Below are 20,408 nucleotides of genomic sequence, written 5' to 3'. Positions count from 1 at the left end.
AAATGAGAACTAAGATATAAGCAAGGAAAGAGCTATATGAATGCCTGAAGGTGAGAAAGATGAGGCCAAACTTGATGTGTAGTCAAGGAGCCAGTGGAGAGAGGGGCAGAGAGAGATGATGATTTTTAGCTGCAGTGTTTTGGATAGACTAGAAATGGGAGAAGAAAGGAAGCCAGAAAGAAAGGGAAGTTATGATAGTAGAGATTAAAAATAACTGGTGCATGAGGCAGGGGGTTAGCAGTCAGGATACAGAGGATTTTAGGCACGTTACAAAGGAAGAATGGCAGGATTTTTTCAAGATCCTGGATGCTCTAAGATTCAAACAGGGCACAAGCCTGGGTGGCAGGGAATATAAAGCAGTTATCATTGAAAAGGTTGGGGAGAGGAGAATGACTTGAGGGATAGGTGATGAATATAGGAATAAAATGTCATCCTTGAACTTAGATAAAAAATACCTTTTGCCTGTCTGAACTGTCTCCCCCAACCTGGCTATCTTCCAGGGCTGCCCAAACGTGTTTGAGCGCTCTGTGACGGGGGCTTCTACAAAGCACTCGGTTTTGACCTGACACTGCTCCCGCTGAAGTCAATGGCTAACTTCAGCAGAAAAAGTTAAGCTAGTATTGAGCATACCACTGTCTACCTTCCAAAATTGACAGTGACCACTAATCGGGGGTAAAACCCACTTGGAGACTTGCTCTTTTATAATGAAAAACTGCTTGTACGCTTATACTTTTCTAGTAACCAACAGTTAGTGCTTTAGCATCAAGTTCACAAATCCCTCTCAATATTTTTCTATTAGATACATTCTAAAGGAAAGAGGGTTTTGTTTTGTTTTGTTTTTTCCTTTGGGAATATTTGAGATCTGTGGTGTACAAATAGAAATGTGTATTCTAAACACTACTCTCAAATGCATTTTGAAGCTAAATCCACCTCTCAAGTCTTTTAGGCTTTTCCTCATCATGTTTTGTTGTTATTTATTTGTTTGTTTGTTTGTTGTTGTTTCCCGCCAGTCTCACATTTTGCTAAATCTTTTCAAACCAGCAAAGAACTCTGTCTAATGACTGACAGACTAATAGAGGTTCAAGACAAGGAGTACAGCCCATTCACAAGAGTGAATAAAGTGATGTTTTGGTCACATCTTGTTAATACATGATTACATTAACACAGTTTCCCCCCCCACCCCCGCCATCTCCTAAGATTATTCCAAAGGTTTATTAGTATAAATCAGGTAGTTTCTTCACAGGCATCATGACAGAAGTGGATCTTCAGGAGGATAAAGAGAGAATAATGGCCTTAAAGGTGAACTCAGGAACGACTTTCCCTGCAGTATGTCCAGAAGGTTACAAAATCCAGAGTTCAGTCGAGTGAAAAAAAATGCAAGTTCCAAGACTCAAGTTTTCTTCACTAAAAATGCCCTGCCAGCAGTGCCATTCTGATCATATTGCAAGTGAGCTGCTAGCTCAAGTGCCTCAGATGACCTCAACTTCCACAATACTAATTAGGAGAAAAGCAGTCTGTCAGATAGTCGGGCCTCAAATCAAGGTCAGAACTAACACCTAAAAACTTAATTCTGAAATAGACCTGCAGCCAGTGTAACTCACAGATTGCAGGTATAACTGCTACACGACCAGACTTGCAGAGCAGGCAGGCTGATGCTTTCTTCATTAGTTACGATTTTTGATGGTATTACCCAAAATGGAGTTGATTGCTGTGATCCAGTCTTCAGGGGACAAAGGCATGAGTGGGCCCTGAAGCATAAATTCAAAGTGGATCTTCTACATACTACTTTGAAGTGTTTCTCTTGTGTCCTGCCACTTTGTCCACCAAACTGTGAATTGTCTCCTCACCAGCCCCTATAAGCCCATACTTGTGAAACTACCACAGCCCAAAAATGGGACACAATATGTGACAACTAACCAAAATGAGGGGCACACACAATTATTCGTGAAGGAAGCTTAAAATGCTCTCATCTTTGTTGCTTTAGTATAAATTACTTTTTCTTTTACTTTTTTCCCCATGATTCTTTAGGTCTGATGTAAGTAATTGCAAACAATATAACTGAGGGGACACCAAATTTGTGTGGAACTTGGATAACTAGACAACAATGGGGCTAAAATGGGAATGTCGCTTGAAATATATGCCAAGTATCAGAGGGGTAGCTGAGTTAGTCTGCATCCACAAAAACAACGAGCAGTCCATTGGCACCTTAAAGACTAACAGATTTATTTGGGCATAAGCTTTCGTGGATAAAAAAATCCACTTCTTCAGATGCATGGAGTGAAAATTACAGATGCAGACATAAATATACTGACATACAAAGAGAAGGGAGTTACCTTACAAGTGGAGAACCAGTGTTAACAAGGCCAATTCAGTAAGGATGGATGTGGTCCACTCCCAATAATTAATGAGGAGGTGTCAATACCAAGAGAGGGAAAATTGCTTTTGTAGTGAGCCAGCCATTCTCAGTCCCTATTCAAGCCCAAAATAATGGTTTTATATTTGCAGATGAATTGTAGCTCTTCACTTTCTCTTTGAAGTCTGTTTTTGAACTTTTTTGCTGAAGGATTATTGACTTTGCTGAAGTGATTGACTCTCCAGGGAGACTGAAGAGTTCTCCTATTGGCTTTTGTATGTTACCATTCCTGATGGCTGACTTGTGTCCATTTATCCTTTTACATAGAGACTGTCTGGTTTGGCCAATGTACATGGCAGAGGGCCATTTCTAGAATATATCACATTAGTAGACGTGCAGGTGAATGAGCCCCTGATGATGTGGCTGATGTGGTTGGGTCCTCTGATGGTGTCACTAGAGTAGATATGGGGACAGTAGGTAGCAGGGTTTGTTACAGGGATTGGTTCCTGGGTTAGTGTTTCTGTGGTGTGGTGCGTAGTTGCTAGTGAGTATTTGCTTCAGGTTGAGGGGCTGTCTGTAAGCGAAGACTGGCCTGCCTCGCAAGGTCTGTGAGAGTGAGGGATTGTTTTCCAGTGGTGTTCTGTTATTTTCCTTGTTGGGCCTGTCCTGTGGTAGTTGAGTTTTGGGTACCCGTCTCGCTCTGTCAACCTCACTTCTCCAGGTGGGTATTGTAGTTTTTAAGAATGCTTGATAAAGATTTTGTAGGTGTTTGTCTCTGTCAGACATCAGGAATGGTAACATATAAAGGCCAGTAGGAGAACACTTCAGTCTCCCTGGACATTCAATAAGAGATTTGAAAGTAGCCATCCTTCAACAAAAAAAACTTAAAAAACAGACTTCAAAGAGAAACTGCAGAGCTACAATTTATTTGCAAACTTAACACTATTAATTTGGGCTTGAATAGGGACTGGCGGGCTCACTCACTACAAAAGCAATTTTCCCTCTCTGGGTGTTGACACCTCCTCATCAATTATTGGGAGTGGACCACATCCACCCTGATTGAATTTGCCTTTTTAACACTGGTTCTCCACTTGTAAGATAACTCCCTTCTCTTTGTGTGTCAGTATATTTATGCCTGCATCTGTAATTTTCACTCCATGCATCTGAAGTGGGTTTTTTTTACCCACAAAAGCTTATGCCCAAATAAATCTGTTAGTCTTTAAGGTGCCACCGGACTCCTCATTGTTATCTTGAAAAGTATCTTAGTTGTATGGCTCTGGCCAAGATTACTCTACTTCTTTCCTTAGTGCCCCTCTCCCCCAATGTCTCTTCACACTTCTACAAAAGAGGCTTCTTCAGGGGTCATTGTTGGAGTTGGTGGCAATAGGCTGATGAAGGGGTAGGGGAGTGGTGGCAAAAGAAATTCCAGATTCTGTTCCTGCTTCCTAGCGGGATGGCACTTTCCTCATACAGGAGCAAAAATGATTTCTTCACCTCTGCTGAGCTTCTGTTATTCCTTCTGAAGCCCCTGATGCTTTTCCTCTGCCCCTTCCCCTCTCCAAGCCAGTTGAGATGGAGAGAAGGGGCAGCCCTTACAGCTCAGTTCCTCTACCTTTAACAGCAAGGGCTCCCGGAAGGCCCCTGAACTTCTGAGTCCCTGAGTGCTGGGGAGCTGTTGAGGTGAGAGCAGGAGGGCTGGATTTATGCCCATGTGACATTTGTGTATGCTATAAGCTCATCCTAGCAGGAGCCTCTCACATTCCAGGATACAGTCCGCACCAGTGAGGGCTGTGTCACCACCTGCCCTGCAACCTGGGGTATCTCACAATGCTTTGCTGCTGTACCTTCCACCTTGGCCTCTCACAAACAGCATGCAGCTCACACCCTGCGTGTCTGTGTGTAGCTGCAGCTCTGTCCTGCAACTCTGACCACAGCAGTCTGTCAGAAAACATAAGCCACACGCTAGCGTCCAGCAGCCGTGGTTACTACTTGCAGGGTGACCACAACACACTCCCAGTCCCAAATTTTCCTCCCAAAAAATGTGTTCTCCACTATCCAGCCCTCTCCTGGACAGTTCAGATATTTTGGGTCCATTGCCTCTGTAATGGAACAATATCGAAGTTTGCTAGTTTAAATTGAGCTACCACAGAGCCCAGTTTAACCACAACACTAGATTAGTTTTGATTAAAGAATAAAACAAGTATATTTACCTACAAAGAGAGATTTTAAGTGAGTACAAATACAAGGCATTAACGTTAGAAATGGTCAGAAGGAATAAAGATGAAATACTTTCCAGTGCTAAAACTTAACAAGCTAGACTTGGTTCAAGGTAAAATCCTTACCACATGTTCCCAACAACAGGGCTGACCAAACTTCAGGTCAGGATCCCTCCCAAAGTCAAGCGGTTTCCTTTGTCGTCTTAGGTGAAAAAGAGATGTCTCTCTCAATTAATACCTTGGGGTGTTCTTGCCCCTCACTTTTATAGTCTAGTCACCCTTTGAAATTGAATCTTCAGAGAATTACTCCTCAAAGCAAAGTTTATTCCAGCAGTGAAGAAGGCAAAGTGTAGTCGGGGGGTGAAGGTGCCCCGTGCCCTTTCTTCTCTCCTGTGTATGCTGAAATACAGATTTGCCTTGTCTCGCTCTTGCTGTCTCTGCTATATATAAATTGCAGCACACACATAATCCTTTGTTTAAGATCGTCCTGATTAGGGCAGGAGTGGTTAAATGGGTCTATGTGGGTTTGAACATGTTCTATAAACACTGTACAGGGAGAATTCATAACTTACCTATAATGTTGCCATATACATGTCACTGTGATATTATTGACCAGTGCGTTATTAGTTTTCAAATGATACCTCACAAGGCATACTTTGTACAAAGATTATCACAACAGTGTGTAGGGTGTGAATACAGGGCGCATTTGGTCACAGAGTCCTAGCTTTATTCTCCACTGCCCTGCACCTTGTGTCAAGATTTACACCTGTGCAAAATGGCCAGTTCACATTGGTAGTCATTTACACCTTTTTGAACTTAGTACCAGAATAAATCACTATACAAAATGCAACGCATTGGAGAATAAACCCTTTTGTGTTCTGACTTTTTCTGCATTATTAAATAATAATTTCTAAAAAAACAAAAACATTTTGCATGAAGCTTTACAACCACAGTCTGATCTGATGACCCTACCTTTGAAAAGCACTGCACTAGGGTGTGACCCAGTACTGGGTCACAGAATGCAAGGCACTGGTTTGCCTTGCTCAGCACCCAGGGACCCTGGCGGCTGGCAAGAAAAAACTAGTAGTAAAACTAGTAGTCCCTACCCGGAAGCAGCCAGCAGCAGGGCTGGCTCGTAGGCGAGGGGGGGCCGCCACAGGGCTCCACACGCTGCCTCTCCCCGAGCACTGGGGTTCCCATCCAATGGGAGCTGGGAGTGTGTGCGCGCGCACCTGCGGGCAAGAGCCACATGGAGCCGCTTGCGCACCTTTGCCTAGGAGCTGGACCTGCTGGCCACTTCCATGGAGCAGTGCGGTCCGCGGTGCCAGGCAGACGGGAAGCCTGCCTCTGCACCCTGGCTGCGCTGCTGACTGGGAGCCACCAAAGGTAAACCCATGCCCCAACCCCTGCCCTGAGCACCCCCAAACCCAGAGCCCATTCCTGCACCCCAACCCCATCATCCCAGGGCCCACACCCCCAGCCCAGAGCCGTGCCCCCCTCCCGTACCCCTGCCCTGAGCCCCTAAAACCCAGAACCCCTTTCAACAACCCAAACTCCTCATCCCCAGCCCCACACCAGAGCCTGCACCCCCAGCCCAGAGCCCTATCCCACACCCTGAATCCCTCATTCCCAGCCCCACCCCGCAGCCCTCACTCCCCACATGCCAACCCTCTGCCCCAGCTCTGAGTCCCCTCCTACCCCCCAAACCCCTCATCCCCAGCTCCATTGGGTCACAGGCATCAACATTTTCTTCAACTGGGTTGCCAGAAAAAAAGTTTGAAAACCATTGCCCTAGAGGAAGAGTCCATTGCTGTCACACAGGAAAGCTGTTTTCAGTTCCTAAACCCAGCTCCTTGCTGCTTGGTCAGCCGGAACTAGGAGTACAGTATAGTGTATTCAATTCCTGGTGTATGAAGTGCATCATATTTTACAACAGTTCCTCCGAATAAATAGTGATTATGCAGATTGTACTGAGGGGATTGTTGGTGCGTTATTTATTATTAGTGGGAAGGTTGGTTTTATTGCTATTTATATGGGCAATCCACTAAGAGTGTAGTCTCTGAATTTTTGTATAAACCAGTGGAAACCCACCAGAAGCATTTTCAGCTTGAGGAGATGTTGGCATAGGTGTAGCATCCAAACTGAAACTCAGTGATTCCACCCAGAGAATAGGCAACACAAGAAGTTGCTGGCTGACTGAAGATATAGAGTTCCTCTCCTCAGCGTGCAAGCTAGCACAAAAGAGCCATTTGGAGGGTTGCAGAGAGCATCAAGAGACGTGTAGATAGAGAAAAGAAGAGCCTTTTGAATGGGCAGGGACAGAGAGAAACAAGTAGAGGGAAGACAGGGATAAGAAGAAACTTTGGGTAGGAATGAGAGATAAGGAAAGTAAGGCACTGGAGGAAAGAAGGATGGAAGAGAAAATGTAACCAAATCAGAGAAAAAGTAAATATCTCCTTGTTTTGTGCTGGCCTGCACTCTGAGGTAGGTGAGAAGGTTTAGTGCAACACAACTTTATGGGTAAAGGGCATTGCAGCGGTGCTGGTGAGAGCTGAATTTGGCACTCAGGTTAGTAAATTTTCATTTAAACTACTCATAGTTCCACATTTGACTTTATTTCTCTCTAGACAACTGGGGATCTAGCTGATCATATGAGTGTTGTCTTGGGAAAAGTGTAGGTGAGACAGCAGTGAAGGTGCTCTGATACGTTGTGGAAAAGTAAGCAGTAGAGATGGTTTCACAGCTCTGACACTAATTGGACTGGGGACATGTTATCTGTGTTTATAGAATACAGACTCTTCCAACTCTCAGTGTTGAGAATGAGCACAACTGACATTTAACAAGAAATAATTATTTGCTGTTTGTGAAAAATAACAGCATACACACTGTGTTATAGTGTGTTATTTTCAATAAACATGTGTCAGCAGTATGCTGAGTTGATAGATTGTAGCTCTTATCAGTCTCAGCTCCCAGAAAATAAACTTGTCTGTTCTATGGGGTAGTACTGTATGTGAATGATTGATCTTGAAAAGTGTTATTAATAGTTAAATTATGGAACCTTTTAGCAGAGTGGCTGGAGATCAGCCAGAGATGCAGTGAAAACATGCTGCCAGCTGTAATTAAGTCTCTTGTATCTTCTAATTAGCTATGGAATTTATACATCCTTTATCTCCCTTCCCTACTCTGTTTAGAATTAAGTGATATCTATTGTTCATGCCAGGTAGCGAAGTGAGTCACCTTTCCACATCTTTCATAGCAGTTCTGCCAGTTTTGTTTATAGTTTAGTGTAGAAACAGATGTTAGGGCATTAAGTACTGGTACTTTTCCTCCCTGCTTCCCCACTTAAAACATGCTAAACTGCTTCAGGCTCCTCCTCTCCCCTATTTCTTGGGTGGGGGGAGTGTAGCAGATTGCTGACTCACAGCTGTGGCACCTCCTGCTGGTCATCCAGGAATTAGCTCAATTTCAGCATTCAGAGCACCTCCTGGTGGCCAGTGTCTCTCCTTCCTCACCCCCCCTCCATGATCCTCCCCCTCACCCAGTGCCCTTTACATTGGGGTTCTGCCCATAGCAGTACCCCCACAATCTGGGTCTCCCTTCCCAGAGGAACTCCCCTCCCCCTATGCCCACCTTGCCCCAGTGGCTACTGCCACTCATCATCTAGCCCCTTTTTCCTGGGGCAGACTTCAGTCTGTAATAGCCATTCATCACTGGCAAGGGGGTTGGACCAGCTGCCTCTGCAGCCCCAGTACCTCCTTAAACCTTAATCAGGTCTCAGCAGGGGCGGAGGAGGGGGAGAGTTGCCAGGCTGGAACACCCCAGCTCCTCTTGCCCTTCCTCAGCACTGCTCTGCTTCAGGTACCCTGTGCTCCCAGGCAGGCTAGTCCTTCCTACTCCAAGGCTGAGTGAGTGTCTCCCTTAGCCCTTATATCAGGGCTAGCTGTGGCCTGATTGGGTGTGTCCACAGCTGTGGCTGCCTCCGCAATCAGCCTTTTCCCCAGGAGTGGGGTAATTACCCAGCTACAGGGAGGACCTATGTACTATTTAGCTATATCATTATTATTTATTTGTATTACTGTAGCACTATGGGGCCCTACTCATAGACCAGAATCCCAGTATGCTAGGTGTTATACAAACACAGAACAAAAAGTTGGTTTCTTGAGTCTATAATGCAAGTTTTCTAATCTTTTAATCATTCTCTACTAAAGAGTGCCTTCATCTAGAGAGCTAAATTCCTGATATCCATCACCAATTTCATGAAAGGTTCCAGTAGCAATGAAGTCTGATGAAATCCAGAGTTAGCACTGTTTCTTTTAATTAGACAATTCCTGGTTAAATATATAATTATAGAGATCTTATTCACATAGCTTTTAAACTGCATTTTGGAAGAATTATTCAACATTGTAAAAGAGCCTGATCCTCCTCCAGGTGAAGACAGTGGGAATAGACCTTAAGGGAAAAGGCGAGGGTTCTAAAAGTAAAGTTTTATGCTTTTTCATTTGTATTGTTTTTTACAGCTGTGTTTTTTCCTGTATATAATGTATATATTTAAATTCACATTCTGCTTCCCCAGGGAGTGGAATTTTAGTGATGGCTCTTTTATTAAAATGTTTTTTATAAATATCAAAGAAAACTACTAATCATTAAGATTTAGCATAGGCTTAACTAGAATCTATACCTTGACCATTATCCTCTACTACTTCCTCCTTTCAATCTAAAGTCATGTTTCTGCAAACATTCTTGCATATTCTGTTTTGCAATCAGTGTCTTAGATCAGATGACAGCAGAGTTTGGGAGAAATGGGAAATAATTTCAGTCAGAAGATGATTGAGAGAACGGGGCTCTAATTCCTGTTGAATTTCTGTAGGAATTCTTTCCAACGGAGCCAGTGATATTGGTTGTAGTTAGGGGTGATGATGATAGATTGAATTTTATTATTTATTATGTATAGTGTCCAAAGGCTCCAGTCAGATTGAGGTTCCATTCCCCAGGAACTATACAAACACAAAAAAGAGAATTCCTGCTCTAAAGGATTTACAGTCTAAAAGGGTGTGATCCTTTTGAGAATGACTCCAGTAGTGGCTCTAAATTTTGAATAGTTGAAGTTTAGACTTCACTATGTTGTGCAATTAAAAAGTTACATCAAAAGGGACCTCTGATCAGTTTTCTGCTGTCATATCTAGACTTTCTGTTTTTTTATCTTCTAGACCAGGAATTTGACTGTGGACGGGAATTTTGGAATGTGGTCTCAATGGAAACCCTGCACCCACACTGATGGTACCAGTGTTGGCTCCTGCCTCTGCAGAACTCGCTTGTGTGACAGTCCAGCGCCTCAGTGTGGAGGCTGGCAGTGCGAAGGACCAAGTATGGAGATTGCCAACTGCTCCAGGTACGTCAGACAATCACAAGACCCAAACAGATCCTATAGGATATCTTGTTTTAAAGTATTAAAAATAAAACACATTTTAAGTAATATTTCTTTTAAACCTTATTCACAGCCTTCCTATTCCTTCTTGAATATGAAACTGCTTATGATGATAGTCACAGTAGCATGGGACATAAGCCTCTCAGACTTTGCTGGGAGAGAGAACTGGCCAAGTGGGAAAAATTAACTTCAGGTTTTGTGAAACTATTTAAGTTGACTACAGTTAACATTAACAACAGAAATATGGGGGGGGAAATCAATGCATTCGGTGACACCCACAATTTAAAGCCCCGGAGTTTAGTAATTTATTGGGGCACAGAGAGACTTTTGCAGGACCAGTAAGCTTTTTTTAAACATTAGTTCTGGCCCAGTTATCAAAAAGAACACATTTTGAGGGCCAAGTCCTGGAAGTCACCATCCTTTAGCACCACCTCCGTTGGACCAGCTCTCAGGATTTGTGAATGCTTGCACTAGGGATGGGGAGGAAAAGGAGGATGCTTGTCTCTCTGCACTGGAGTCTCCGGAGGCAGGTCCACTGTAGCCTGTGCTGATATCATAATATCCTGGTCTGTGGCCCACTAAGTCTGGTCTTGCAGCCACTTTTCCATCCCAGACCACTCACCTGACCCCATAGACAGAATACTAGAGCAGATCATTTTTCAGTCTAAGCTTAGAAACAAAGTGTTTGTTCTGAACAGTCATGGCCAAGTTAGAGGGTGTAGGATTAGCAGACTTGTCCTGACAACTGGTGATAGTGAAGGAAGTGGGGAAAATTTGATCTGGAGCTCATGTTTCAAACATTTTTTGCACCTAACTCTCAAGTTGAAATTTGTTAAATGGTCTGTTCTGTTCATTTCCAGTAGTCTGTTCTTTTATCACTTTCTCTAGTCCATTACTTATGCTACACCAGTAGCAAATACTTTAACTTCCAAATCACCGCATGATATTTTTGCATGAATCAGAACAGTTATTATCCTGCATGTAATGGTAAACAAATAATATTAATAATTAATGGAGATGTCCCATCTCCTAGAACTGGAAGGGACCTTGAAAGGTCATAGAGTTCAGCCCCCTGCCTTCACTAGCAGGACCAATTCCAGCTGATATAAGATGCAATAATGAATGGGTGTAAATAGATAAGAAGAATCAATATGGTGCTTACAGTTGACTGTAGAGTAGAGAATTATGAGCAGAAGAGAGGATAAGGATACTATATGAAGCTAAACAATTGAACAAGAGTTATTAGGTATCTGTTGTTCCCGAAGTATAGACTTTGATCCCACATTTTTAAAGGTATTTAGAGGTGTTTAGGCATTGCTGCACTCACTTCTGCAATGTCTCACTGATTGAGGAGACTAAATTTCATTTTAAAAAGAGATTTAGGCACTTAGATAGTCAATTGTATTTTGGCTTCTCAGTGCCTAAATAGGCTTTTAAAATGAGACTTAGGCTCCTAAATCAAATGGGCTTTGCAACACTGAGTGCAGCAATGCATAAACACCTTTAAAAATCTGGGCCTGAAGGCTTAGATGGAAATAGAGAAATGCTCGGAGGCTCACCACAGATATTATCATCGTCATTCCCCTGCTAACATTGCATCATCTCATTTGCATAACCACTCATACTAATAATTGATTTTCAGAGGTACTGTACTGGGCACCCAAAGCTCCCATTGATTTTAATACATCTGAAAATCATGCCATTGATACTAATCCTTACAGTAATTAACCCTGTTTTTCTGTCCAAAGTCAGTAGCTGTGAACTATGATATTTTTCAGGCAGCCATTTTCTGTAGTGTCAAATTCTGGGTCCATTAAAACAAGGGACGATTCATGCACTGCTCAAATAGCAATAAATCATTAGTAAACAGTTAAAATTGCACTTTTTTGGCCAACTATTAAAATGATCTGACAAGTTAAACATTTTTATCCTCTTGTATTATTGAACCAGTTGAGCTTTTTAATTTTTGAATCATTTCCCAATAGAGTAAGACAATTTGTATTATATTAACCTTAGTATTCGTTTAAAATGTTTATAATGAAATCTCAAGAGCATAACATTGTTGAGTTTGATTTTTGTTGAATTTCTTATCTTTACTAGCAATTTTCAGGTGTGAAAAAACCCAATGTGAACTGCTATAATTCATTGATTTCTTTAGGGTTTAAAATTTCTTTCCAGACATTTGGCATGATACTGTTCATATTAAAGTCAATAGGAGTTAGCCACTGACTTTAATGGGAACATGACTGTGCCTTCTAGGGATTTACAAGTATAAGAAATATGTATTGATTCTGTTAGCTCTATCAGCAACTTTTGGTACTCTTACCATAAGGCATTGTTATTGTATTTGAGGATTTTCATAGAATCATAGAATATCAGAGTTGGAAGGGACCTCAAGAGGTCATCTAGTCCAACCCCCTGCTCAAAGCAGGACCAATTCCCAGCTAAATCATCCCAGCCAGGGCTTTGTCAAGCCGGGCCTTAAAAACCTCCAAGGAAGGAGACTCCACCACCTCCCTAGGTAACCCATTCCAGTGCTTCACCACCCTCCTAGTGAAATAGTTTTTCCTGATATCCAACCTGGACCTCCCCCACTGCAACTTGAGACCATTGCTCCTTGTTCTGTCATCTGCCACCACTGAGAACAGCCGAGCTCCATCCTCTTTGGAACCCCCCTTCAGGTAGTTGAAGGCTGCTATCAAATCCCCCCTCATTCTTCTCTTCTGGAGACTAAACAATCCCAGTTCCCTCAGCCTCTCCTCATAAGTCATGTGCTCCAGACCCCTAATCATTTTTGTTGCCCTCCGCTGGACTCTTTCCAATTTTTCCACATCCTTCTTGTAGTGTGGGGCCCAAAACTGGACACAGTATTCCAGATGAGGCCTCACCAATGTCGAATAAAGGGGAACAATCACGTTCCTCGATCTGCTGGCAATGCCCCTACTTATACAGCCCAAAATGCCGTTAGCCTTCTTGGCAACAAGAGCACACTGTTGACTCATATCCAGCTTCTCGTCCACTGTGACCCCTAGGTATTTTTCTGCAGAACTGCTACCTAGCCATTCGGTCCCTAGTCTGTAGCAGTGCATGGGATTCTTCCGTCCTAAGTGCAGGACTCTGCACTTGTCCTTGTTGAACCTCATCAGGTTTTTTTTGGCCCAATACTCTAATTTGTCTAGGTCCCTCTGTATCCGATCCCTACCCTCTAGTGTATCTACCACGCCTCCTAGTTTAGTGTCATCTGCAAACTTGCTGAGAGTGCAGTCCACACCATCCTCCAGATCATTAATAAAGATATTAAACAGAACCGACCCTTGAAACCGGCTGCCAACTAGACATGGAGCCATTGATCACTATCCGTTGAGCCCGACGATCTAGCCAGTTTTCTATCCACCTTACAGTCCATTCATCCAGCCCATACTTCTTTAACTTGGCGGCAAGAATACTGTGGGAGACCGTATCAAAAGCTTTGCTAAAGTCAAGGAATAACACATCCACTGCTTTCCCCTCATCCACAGAGCCAGTTATCTTATCATAGAAGGCAATTAGGTTAGTCAGGCACGACTTCCCCTTGGTGAATCCATGCTGACTGTTCCTGATCACTTTCCTCTCCTCTAAATGTTTCATAATTGATTCCTTGAGGACCTGCTCCATGATTTTTCCAGGGACTGAGGTGAGGCTGACTGGCCTGTAGTTCCCCGGATCCTCCTTCTTCCCTTTTTTAAAGATGGGCACTACATTAGCCTTTTTCCAGTCATCTGGGACCTCCCCCGATCGCCATGAGTTTTCAAAAATAATGGCTAATGGCTCTGCAATCTCACCCGCCAACTCCTTTAGCACCCTCGGATGCAGCGCATCCGGCCCCATGGACTTGTGCACGTCCAGTTTTTCTAAATAGTCCCGAACCACTTCTTTCTCCACAGAGGGTTGGTCACCTTCTCCCCATGCTGTACTGCCCAGTGCAGCAATCTGGGAGCTGACCTTGTGCGTGAAGACAGAGGCAAAAAAATCATTGAGTACATTAGCTTTTTCCACATCCTCGGTCACTAGGTTGCCTCCCTCATTCAGTAAGGGGCCCACACTTTCCTTGATTTTCTTCTTGTTGCTAACATACCTGAAGAAACCCTTCTTGTTACTCTTAACATCTCTTGCTAACTGCAACTCCAAGTGTGATTTGGCCTTCCTGATTTCACTCCTGCACGCCTGAGCAATATTTTTATATTCCTCCCTGGTCATTTTGTGGAATTGTGAGCTCATGTAATTGTCTCCTCTTGAAATTTTACTTCTCCTGGAACTTGATTTTTTTTTTTTCTTTTTCTTGTTTTAAATTTTTGTCTTTTTTTTTTTTTTTTACAGAAAAGGAAGGGTATGAACTTGAAGTTTTTAATCTTCCTTAAAAGACATGATATAAATAATATGGACTCTCTAACCCAGCAGGTCTTAAACTTCATTGCACTGCAGCCCCCTTCTGACAACAAAAATTACTACATGACCCCAGGAGAGGGGACCGAAGCCTGAGCCTGCCCCAGCCCCACCACCCATGGTGGGGAGGAGGGCAAAGCCAAAGCTCAAGGGCTTCAGCCCCAGACAGAAGGCCGGTAACCTGAGCCCTGTTGTCCAGGGCTGGAGCCCTTCGGCCTTGGTCCTGGGCAGTGGAGCTTGAGCTTGGGCGTTGGCCCCGGGCAGTGGGGCTCGAGCTTTGACTTCGGCCCCAGGCCTCAGCAATTCTAAGGTTAACCCTGGCAACCCCATTAAAATAGGGTTGCGACCCACTTTGGGGTCCCGACCCACAGCTTGAGAACTGCTGCTTTAACCTACTTGAGCAATATGTAATTCAAAATTCTCTCCAAAAGATTGATGTGGGAATTTAAATATTAAATGTATCCAGAATAAATTAACTGAGGAAAATTAAATTCCATTTTCTGTTACTAGTGTTTTGGATTCTGAAATAATACAGGAGAATGTCAGATTGTCTTCCTGCCCTATAACGTGTATTATCAAACAACATATGTAATTTAATTTTATAAAAACTAAAGTAAACATTTGTGATTGTGGCAATGAATTTGGTTAAAAGTTAGAAGTGTGAGGTTTTAAAATAAAATCCTTTATTGAGCTTTGAACAGAGTAATACATGTCATTAGCCTAAATAATTATCGGTGTATACATGGATTTGCTCTGATGTGGACTATTAATAAGAATGTTAGCAGAAAAAGGATGCATCACTGTTATTTTTAAAATATATAATACAACTTGGAGAGGTTAAACAAAATATATATGTTAAACCCATTGGGAATAGTAATATTACATAGACCCAGTTTAGGGGAGATTCATCTCTAGAAGTATTTGCAGTGAAATTCAAATATCCTGTGGTCAATTATCAGAATTGTCCAAGGCATAATAACAGCATTTATAGTTTTCTGATGGGTTGATGCGGTTGCATGTGATGGTTGGGGGAAGCCCAGGGTCTCATTTCTGGTTTATGTCTTATGTTCCTAAAAACTCATGCTTCAGGGTTTCAGCCAGTCACCTGCAGGGATCAGGAAGGGTTTGTCCCTCCCCCCATGTATTTTGTTTTGTTCTTTTAATCTCCTTACTTTGAACCACCAGGGATGCCCTCAGTTGGAGATTCAGTGGCGTGGGCAAAGGCTCTGAGGTAGCATTGAGCATTTTGTCTCAGGTGCTTGGCTGTCTAGCTCTTGCTTATATGCTGAGGGTCTAACTGATCACCATATGTGCAGTGGGAAGGAATTTTTCCCCAGGTCAGATTGGCAGCAACCTTGAGAGGTTTTTGCCTTCCTCTGCAGTGGGTGGGTCACTTGCCAGGATTATCTGGGTATATCTCACTTAATCATTTCCCTGCTATAATGAAGTCTCGGGCACTGGTGCACCTTGGTTCCTCCCATTTTCGGCCTGTGGCACATAATAGTCTAGTCTCTTGTAGCCTATAATATTTTGGTCTGTTTTCAGTTGTGTCAGGAGCTGAATGGTGTTGGAGACTTGTCAGATACAGGAGATCAGACTAGATGATCTGGTGGTCCCTTCTGGCCTTAAATTCTATGTTTTATACCTTCTTACATAGTCAGATTACAAGGCCTTGTATGGATTTTATATTTGTTTGGTCATTGGGCCCATTTTAACAGTAATATATCATATAGACCAGGTCGAAACAATGGCAAAAACAAGTATCTTTTTTCCACCAAGTGTTCTTCTGGAAGTTTAACTTGATGCAGAATTAACTATCTCTGCAGATATTAATGGGCCAAATTCTGTTCTCAGTTACACCCATGTAGCTGCTCACTGTATATTATAACAGATGACAGAGCCAAGGCTTCTTATTCTACTAGAAATGGGGGCTGGACTCCATGGACTTCCTGGTCACCCTGCAGTACCACCTGTGGAATTGGTTTTCAAGTCCGCCAGCGTTCGTGCAGCAATCCAACTCCTCGGCATGGGGGCCGTGTGTGTGTGGGACAGAACCGTGAGGAGAGGTGAGGCATCTTTTCTCCACTGCCTGTTTTAATTTTTTCCATTCAGGTTCATTTTCGTGTTACATTTTTCTCTTTTATCTGCTCTCTCTTTCTTTTTTTTTTTTTTAATTTCCACTACAATCTCTTACCACAATTACTATTAATAAGGATATGGACTTCACCAGTGCATTTCACTTAGCTGAGTTTTTCCTGAACAAGCTGAGCTCCCAGCAATGCCAGTCAGCTGACGGTGTTGAGGCACTCCTCTCTACTATCCCTTCAGACTCTGAAAATTGATTGTACTGTGTTTGAATTGCAACTTGACCAGACACAAAATCTGTAGTAAAGTGTTGTTAGATCACAGCACCTCATTACTGGTGGACTAAGTTCAATTTTCAAATCTTAAATAAAATTAAACATCAATAAAGCAAGTGGGAAAGTTTTAAGGGTTTTGTTTGTATCTAATAAATACACACCATACTGGAATAAAATATGTTCTTTAGTAAGTACAGCTGAAATGGTTTGTGTGTATATTAACCTCTCAACAGTTCAAGTCAGCTTTTAACTTGGTCTTTTATTTCACAGTTCGTTGCTTCCCCCAGTACTAGATGTTTTGTCATACCACCTCAAAATATACAGTTTGGTCTTTGATTCCATCACTCACACATCTAAGAGACTCCAATTTATTATTACCTTCCATGAATCTCAACAAAGAAATGAAACATTCATTATATATATGTATATATATGTTTAGACAGACTACTGCATTGAGATGTATTATCTTGTTTCCAGGGGCATCCTGTCAGCTTCAGAAGAAGTAGCAAGCTGCGATACAATCATGTAATAGTGTTTAAAATTCTAAGTACATGAGCCATCAGTTCCAAAAAATGTATAAGAATCTATTTTTTCTAGGATGCACATTTAAAATTTTCATTAGTGTTCATGGAACCAGGGGAAAAAAGGTCACTTTTCTTTTCAGTGATGAAGATAATGAGAAAAATTAGATTAACAACTTTACTATTTCTTGTTAACAAGTCATTCCAATGGGCCAATGTTGCACGGCACACTGCTGTTTTCATAGAAATTCTAGGACTCTGCTCATGTAACACAAAATTTAAAGGGCGAGTGTCGTAGAAAATGTGCACGCTTCTGGCTGTTTCAGAGCAATGCATATCTACCATTCTCTGGTCAAAAGACCAAGATTTTGATATGCTGTAATATACTCTCAGCAGATAGGTTATCCAAGTAAAAAACTGCCCCCAGCAAATATGGAACTTTAACTAAAATCTCATAGCTCTCTCCCAGCCTTAACACCAGTTATAAGTTTTGTTGAGATGACTGGTCAGTACAGTGCAAAAGAGAATCTGAGTGAGTTTATATTCAAAAGGAGTTGAGATTTGAGTAAAATCCGCAGGGTGAGTTTTGGTTAAGTATTGTGTCATTTTTTGTATTATAATTGTAAAATGGATTAAAGGATAAATAGACATTTTAAAGAACAAATATTACCAGGTATATATCACGGGGGCTCAGCATGTCCAGCATGGGCCGCCCTCATTTACGTAGTGAAGGGTTGATACACCTCATCACAGAGTCATCGAGAATCCCTGCTCAGTCAAGCTATCACAATCAGGAACTCAGGACCCATAGGTAGGGCAGAGAAAACAGTCAGTCTATGGTCCCTGGGCCTTCTGGCTGTGAAAATCAATAGCAATTTGGGAGCCCTAATCCTCTGGGCGGGGCAGAGCAAATAGACCGTGTATATCAAGAGTCCCTGGTAGTCACATCTAGTGGCAAGTACAGGGCAGTGGGAGGGGAACCCGGACCCACCCTACTCCACCGGGTTCTGACCCAGGGCCCCATGAAGCTGGTAAACTTCCTATTAAGGATAGAGGCATCAGCTCATAACATGTTCCCTATTAGACAACTGGTGCCTCCCCTTGTGTCTCCTCCCCCCTTGTTCTCCCTGCCCCTTCCTCAACCCACATTACCTGCATGGGGGAGAGGGGCTCTATCCTCCCACTGCACTGGCTCCCCCTGCCCCCCCATGTTCAGCTGCTCTCCCTGGAAACCAGGCCCGGGTGGGGAGTGGGATGGAGCCGCTCCCAGTTGCTGCTCTTTGCAGCATATCCAGCTTCCTGGGAGAGAGCCTGGCTTGGGAGGGACGGCAGTGGCAGCCCACTCCCTGCCCAGGCTCAGCTTCCAGGGACAAGGGCCGAGCATACAGCGGGGAGGAGGCTCCAGCTCGTTAGACTGCTGTCCTCAGAGGCCAAGCCCAGGACGGGGGTTAGTCCGCTGCTGCTGCAGCCAGGTGCTCTCCCAGGTAGCTGCTGTGCTGTATCGGGCAGCATCCCAACGTGGCTGGAAGAGGTTCTGACCTTGCCCCTTCCACTCCCCGCCTGGGAATACTGTTGGGTGGGGGGCACTTGACCCTGCATGCACCCCCAACACATCGCTTCTTCCTACCATAAAGCCCATTTTGGGCATCTCCTCGGCTGGCAGCGTCTTGGCATTTCCATCAGTTTCCTCAGTTGGCTGTTCCTCCACAGCGTTGTCCAGGTCCATGGCCTTAGTAGTCTGGAGAGTCGATGGTGCCTCTGCATGAGCCTGCAGCACATGTCCTCCCTCCTCCTCAGCCAGTCCCTACTGAGCTGAGTTTTCTCCTTTTATCTGTCCCTTCCACCTACAGCACACACAACAGGAGAGAGGGGGCATGGTCTCCTGAGCCCACAATGATTGGTCAACCCCACTGGTCCAGTGTGCGGTCCATAAACCCCGTCACAGTATAGAAAATAAGAAATTATTTCAGTGAATCAGAAATCAAATACTATTGAGACAGTGGGTACCCTAGAAAAGCAAGTTGTAAAAAGGACAATGATATATGGAATAACTTTGGAAAATAAATAATAATAAATCTCAAGGACCAGATGGTGGTATTGAAGAGCTGTGAAGGTTCAAAAGATTGAAATAGTTGAGTTACTTAAAAATAAAGTGTAATATCATTATAAAGCTGCTTTTCCAGACGACTGAAGTACAACAACCTCACTTCATTCCCCAGGACCACCTTGGTACCAGAAAAGTAATTGAGGAAATCATTTTAGAGCTATAATGCATCTTAAAGAGCAAAGTATACTAAGGGCAAACCAGTGTTAAGTTTTGTAAAAGTAAAACTGCTTTTTTTGTATCTTTTTGAATTTGTTGAGCTGGCAAAGGAGTGAATACAGGAGAACCAGTGGATATAATGGGCTGGATTTACCACTGCTTAACTCCAGTACCAAATGAGTTACACCTGTATACAACTGGAGTAATGCATTGTTAAATCAGGCCCATATATTTAGTAGTGCTGAGCCAATAATTCACAACTAACAATTTACTAAGAAAGTGTAACTTCTTTTCCTGCTTCCAGAACAACAGCAAGGAGATTGTGATTTCCTCAGGTTTATTCACTGAAATTATTTAACAAATTTTCGATGCATTTTTAACTATATTGCTTCATTATGACCAGTTGCATGTCTGAATTCAATATCCAAGATGTGTTAGCTAGTTGTAGTTCATCAGATATTTCACACAGTATTGTTTCTGTATCCTGGCTGTACAAATACACACTCACTTCAGCTTCAAATACTTATGCATGTAAATACAAAACTCAGTTTCCACAAGTATTTGCAAACAACTTTGAAGCAGGTTTTCTATGTACTTTTGTGCCCATAAAATTCCATTGTGTGGAAAATTCCATACAAAGTAAACACAAAAGTGACATGAACATGGCTGATGCTAAATTACTTACAAATCTGAGTGAATATTCATTTAAAAAAAATATGTATCCTGCTCAAGTATAACAAAGAGTCTGGTGGCACCTAAAAGACTAACAGATTTATTTGGGCATAAGCTTTCGTGAGTAAAAACCTCACTTCTTCGGATGCATCCGAAGAAGTGAGGTTTTTACTCAC

At 42.8% G+C, this 20,408-nt stretch overlaps 1 protein-coding gene across 2 annotated transcripts in view; it reads left to right on the top strand.

Moving 5' to 3' along the window:
• SEMA5A (semaphorin 5A) overlaps positions 1-20,408 on the top strand; it is a 635,888-nt gene that overhangs the window by 465,537 nt on the left and 149,943 nt on the right. For both annotated transcript variants that reach the window (XM_034761526.1, XM_034761524.1), the window contains exons 13-14: positions 9,777-9,958; positions 16,339-16,482. In XM_034761526.1, coding sequence (XP_034617417.1) covers positions 9,777-9,958; positions 16,339-16,482 — 326 coding nt within the window. The remainder of the gene's footprint in view (positions 1-9,776; positions 9,959-16,338; positions 16,483-20,408) is intronic.

The sequence above is a fragment of the Trachemys scripta genome, chromosome 2 (genome assembly GCF_013100865.1).
Source record: "Trachemys scripta elegans isolate TJP31775 chromosome 2, CAS_Tse_1.0, whole genome shotgun sequence".
In the NCBI taxonomy this organism is placed as follows: Eukaryota; Metazoa; Chordata; order Testudines; family Emydidae; genus Trachemys; species Trachemys scripta.
The sequence above is the reverse complement of the archived record's forward strand: the minus strand, read 5'-3'. Positions and strand labels throughout refer to the sequence as shown.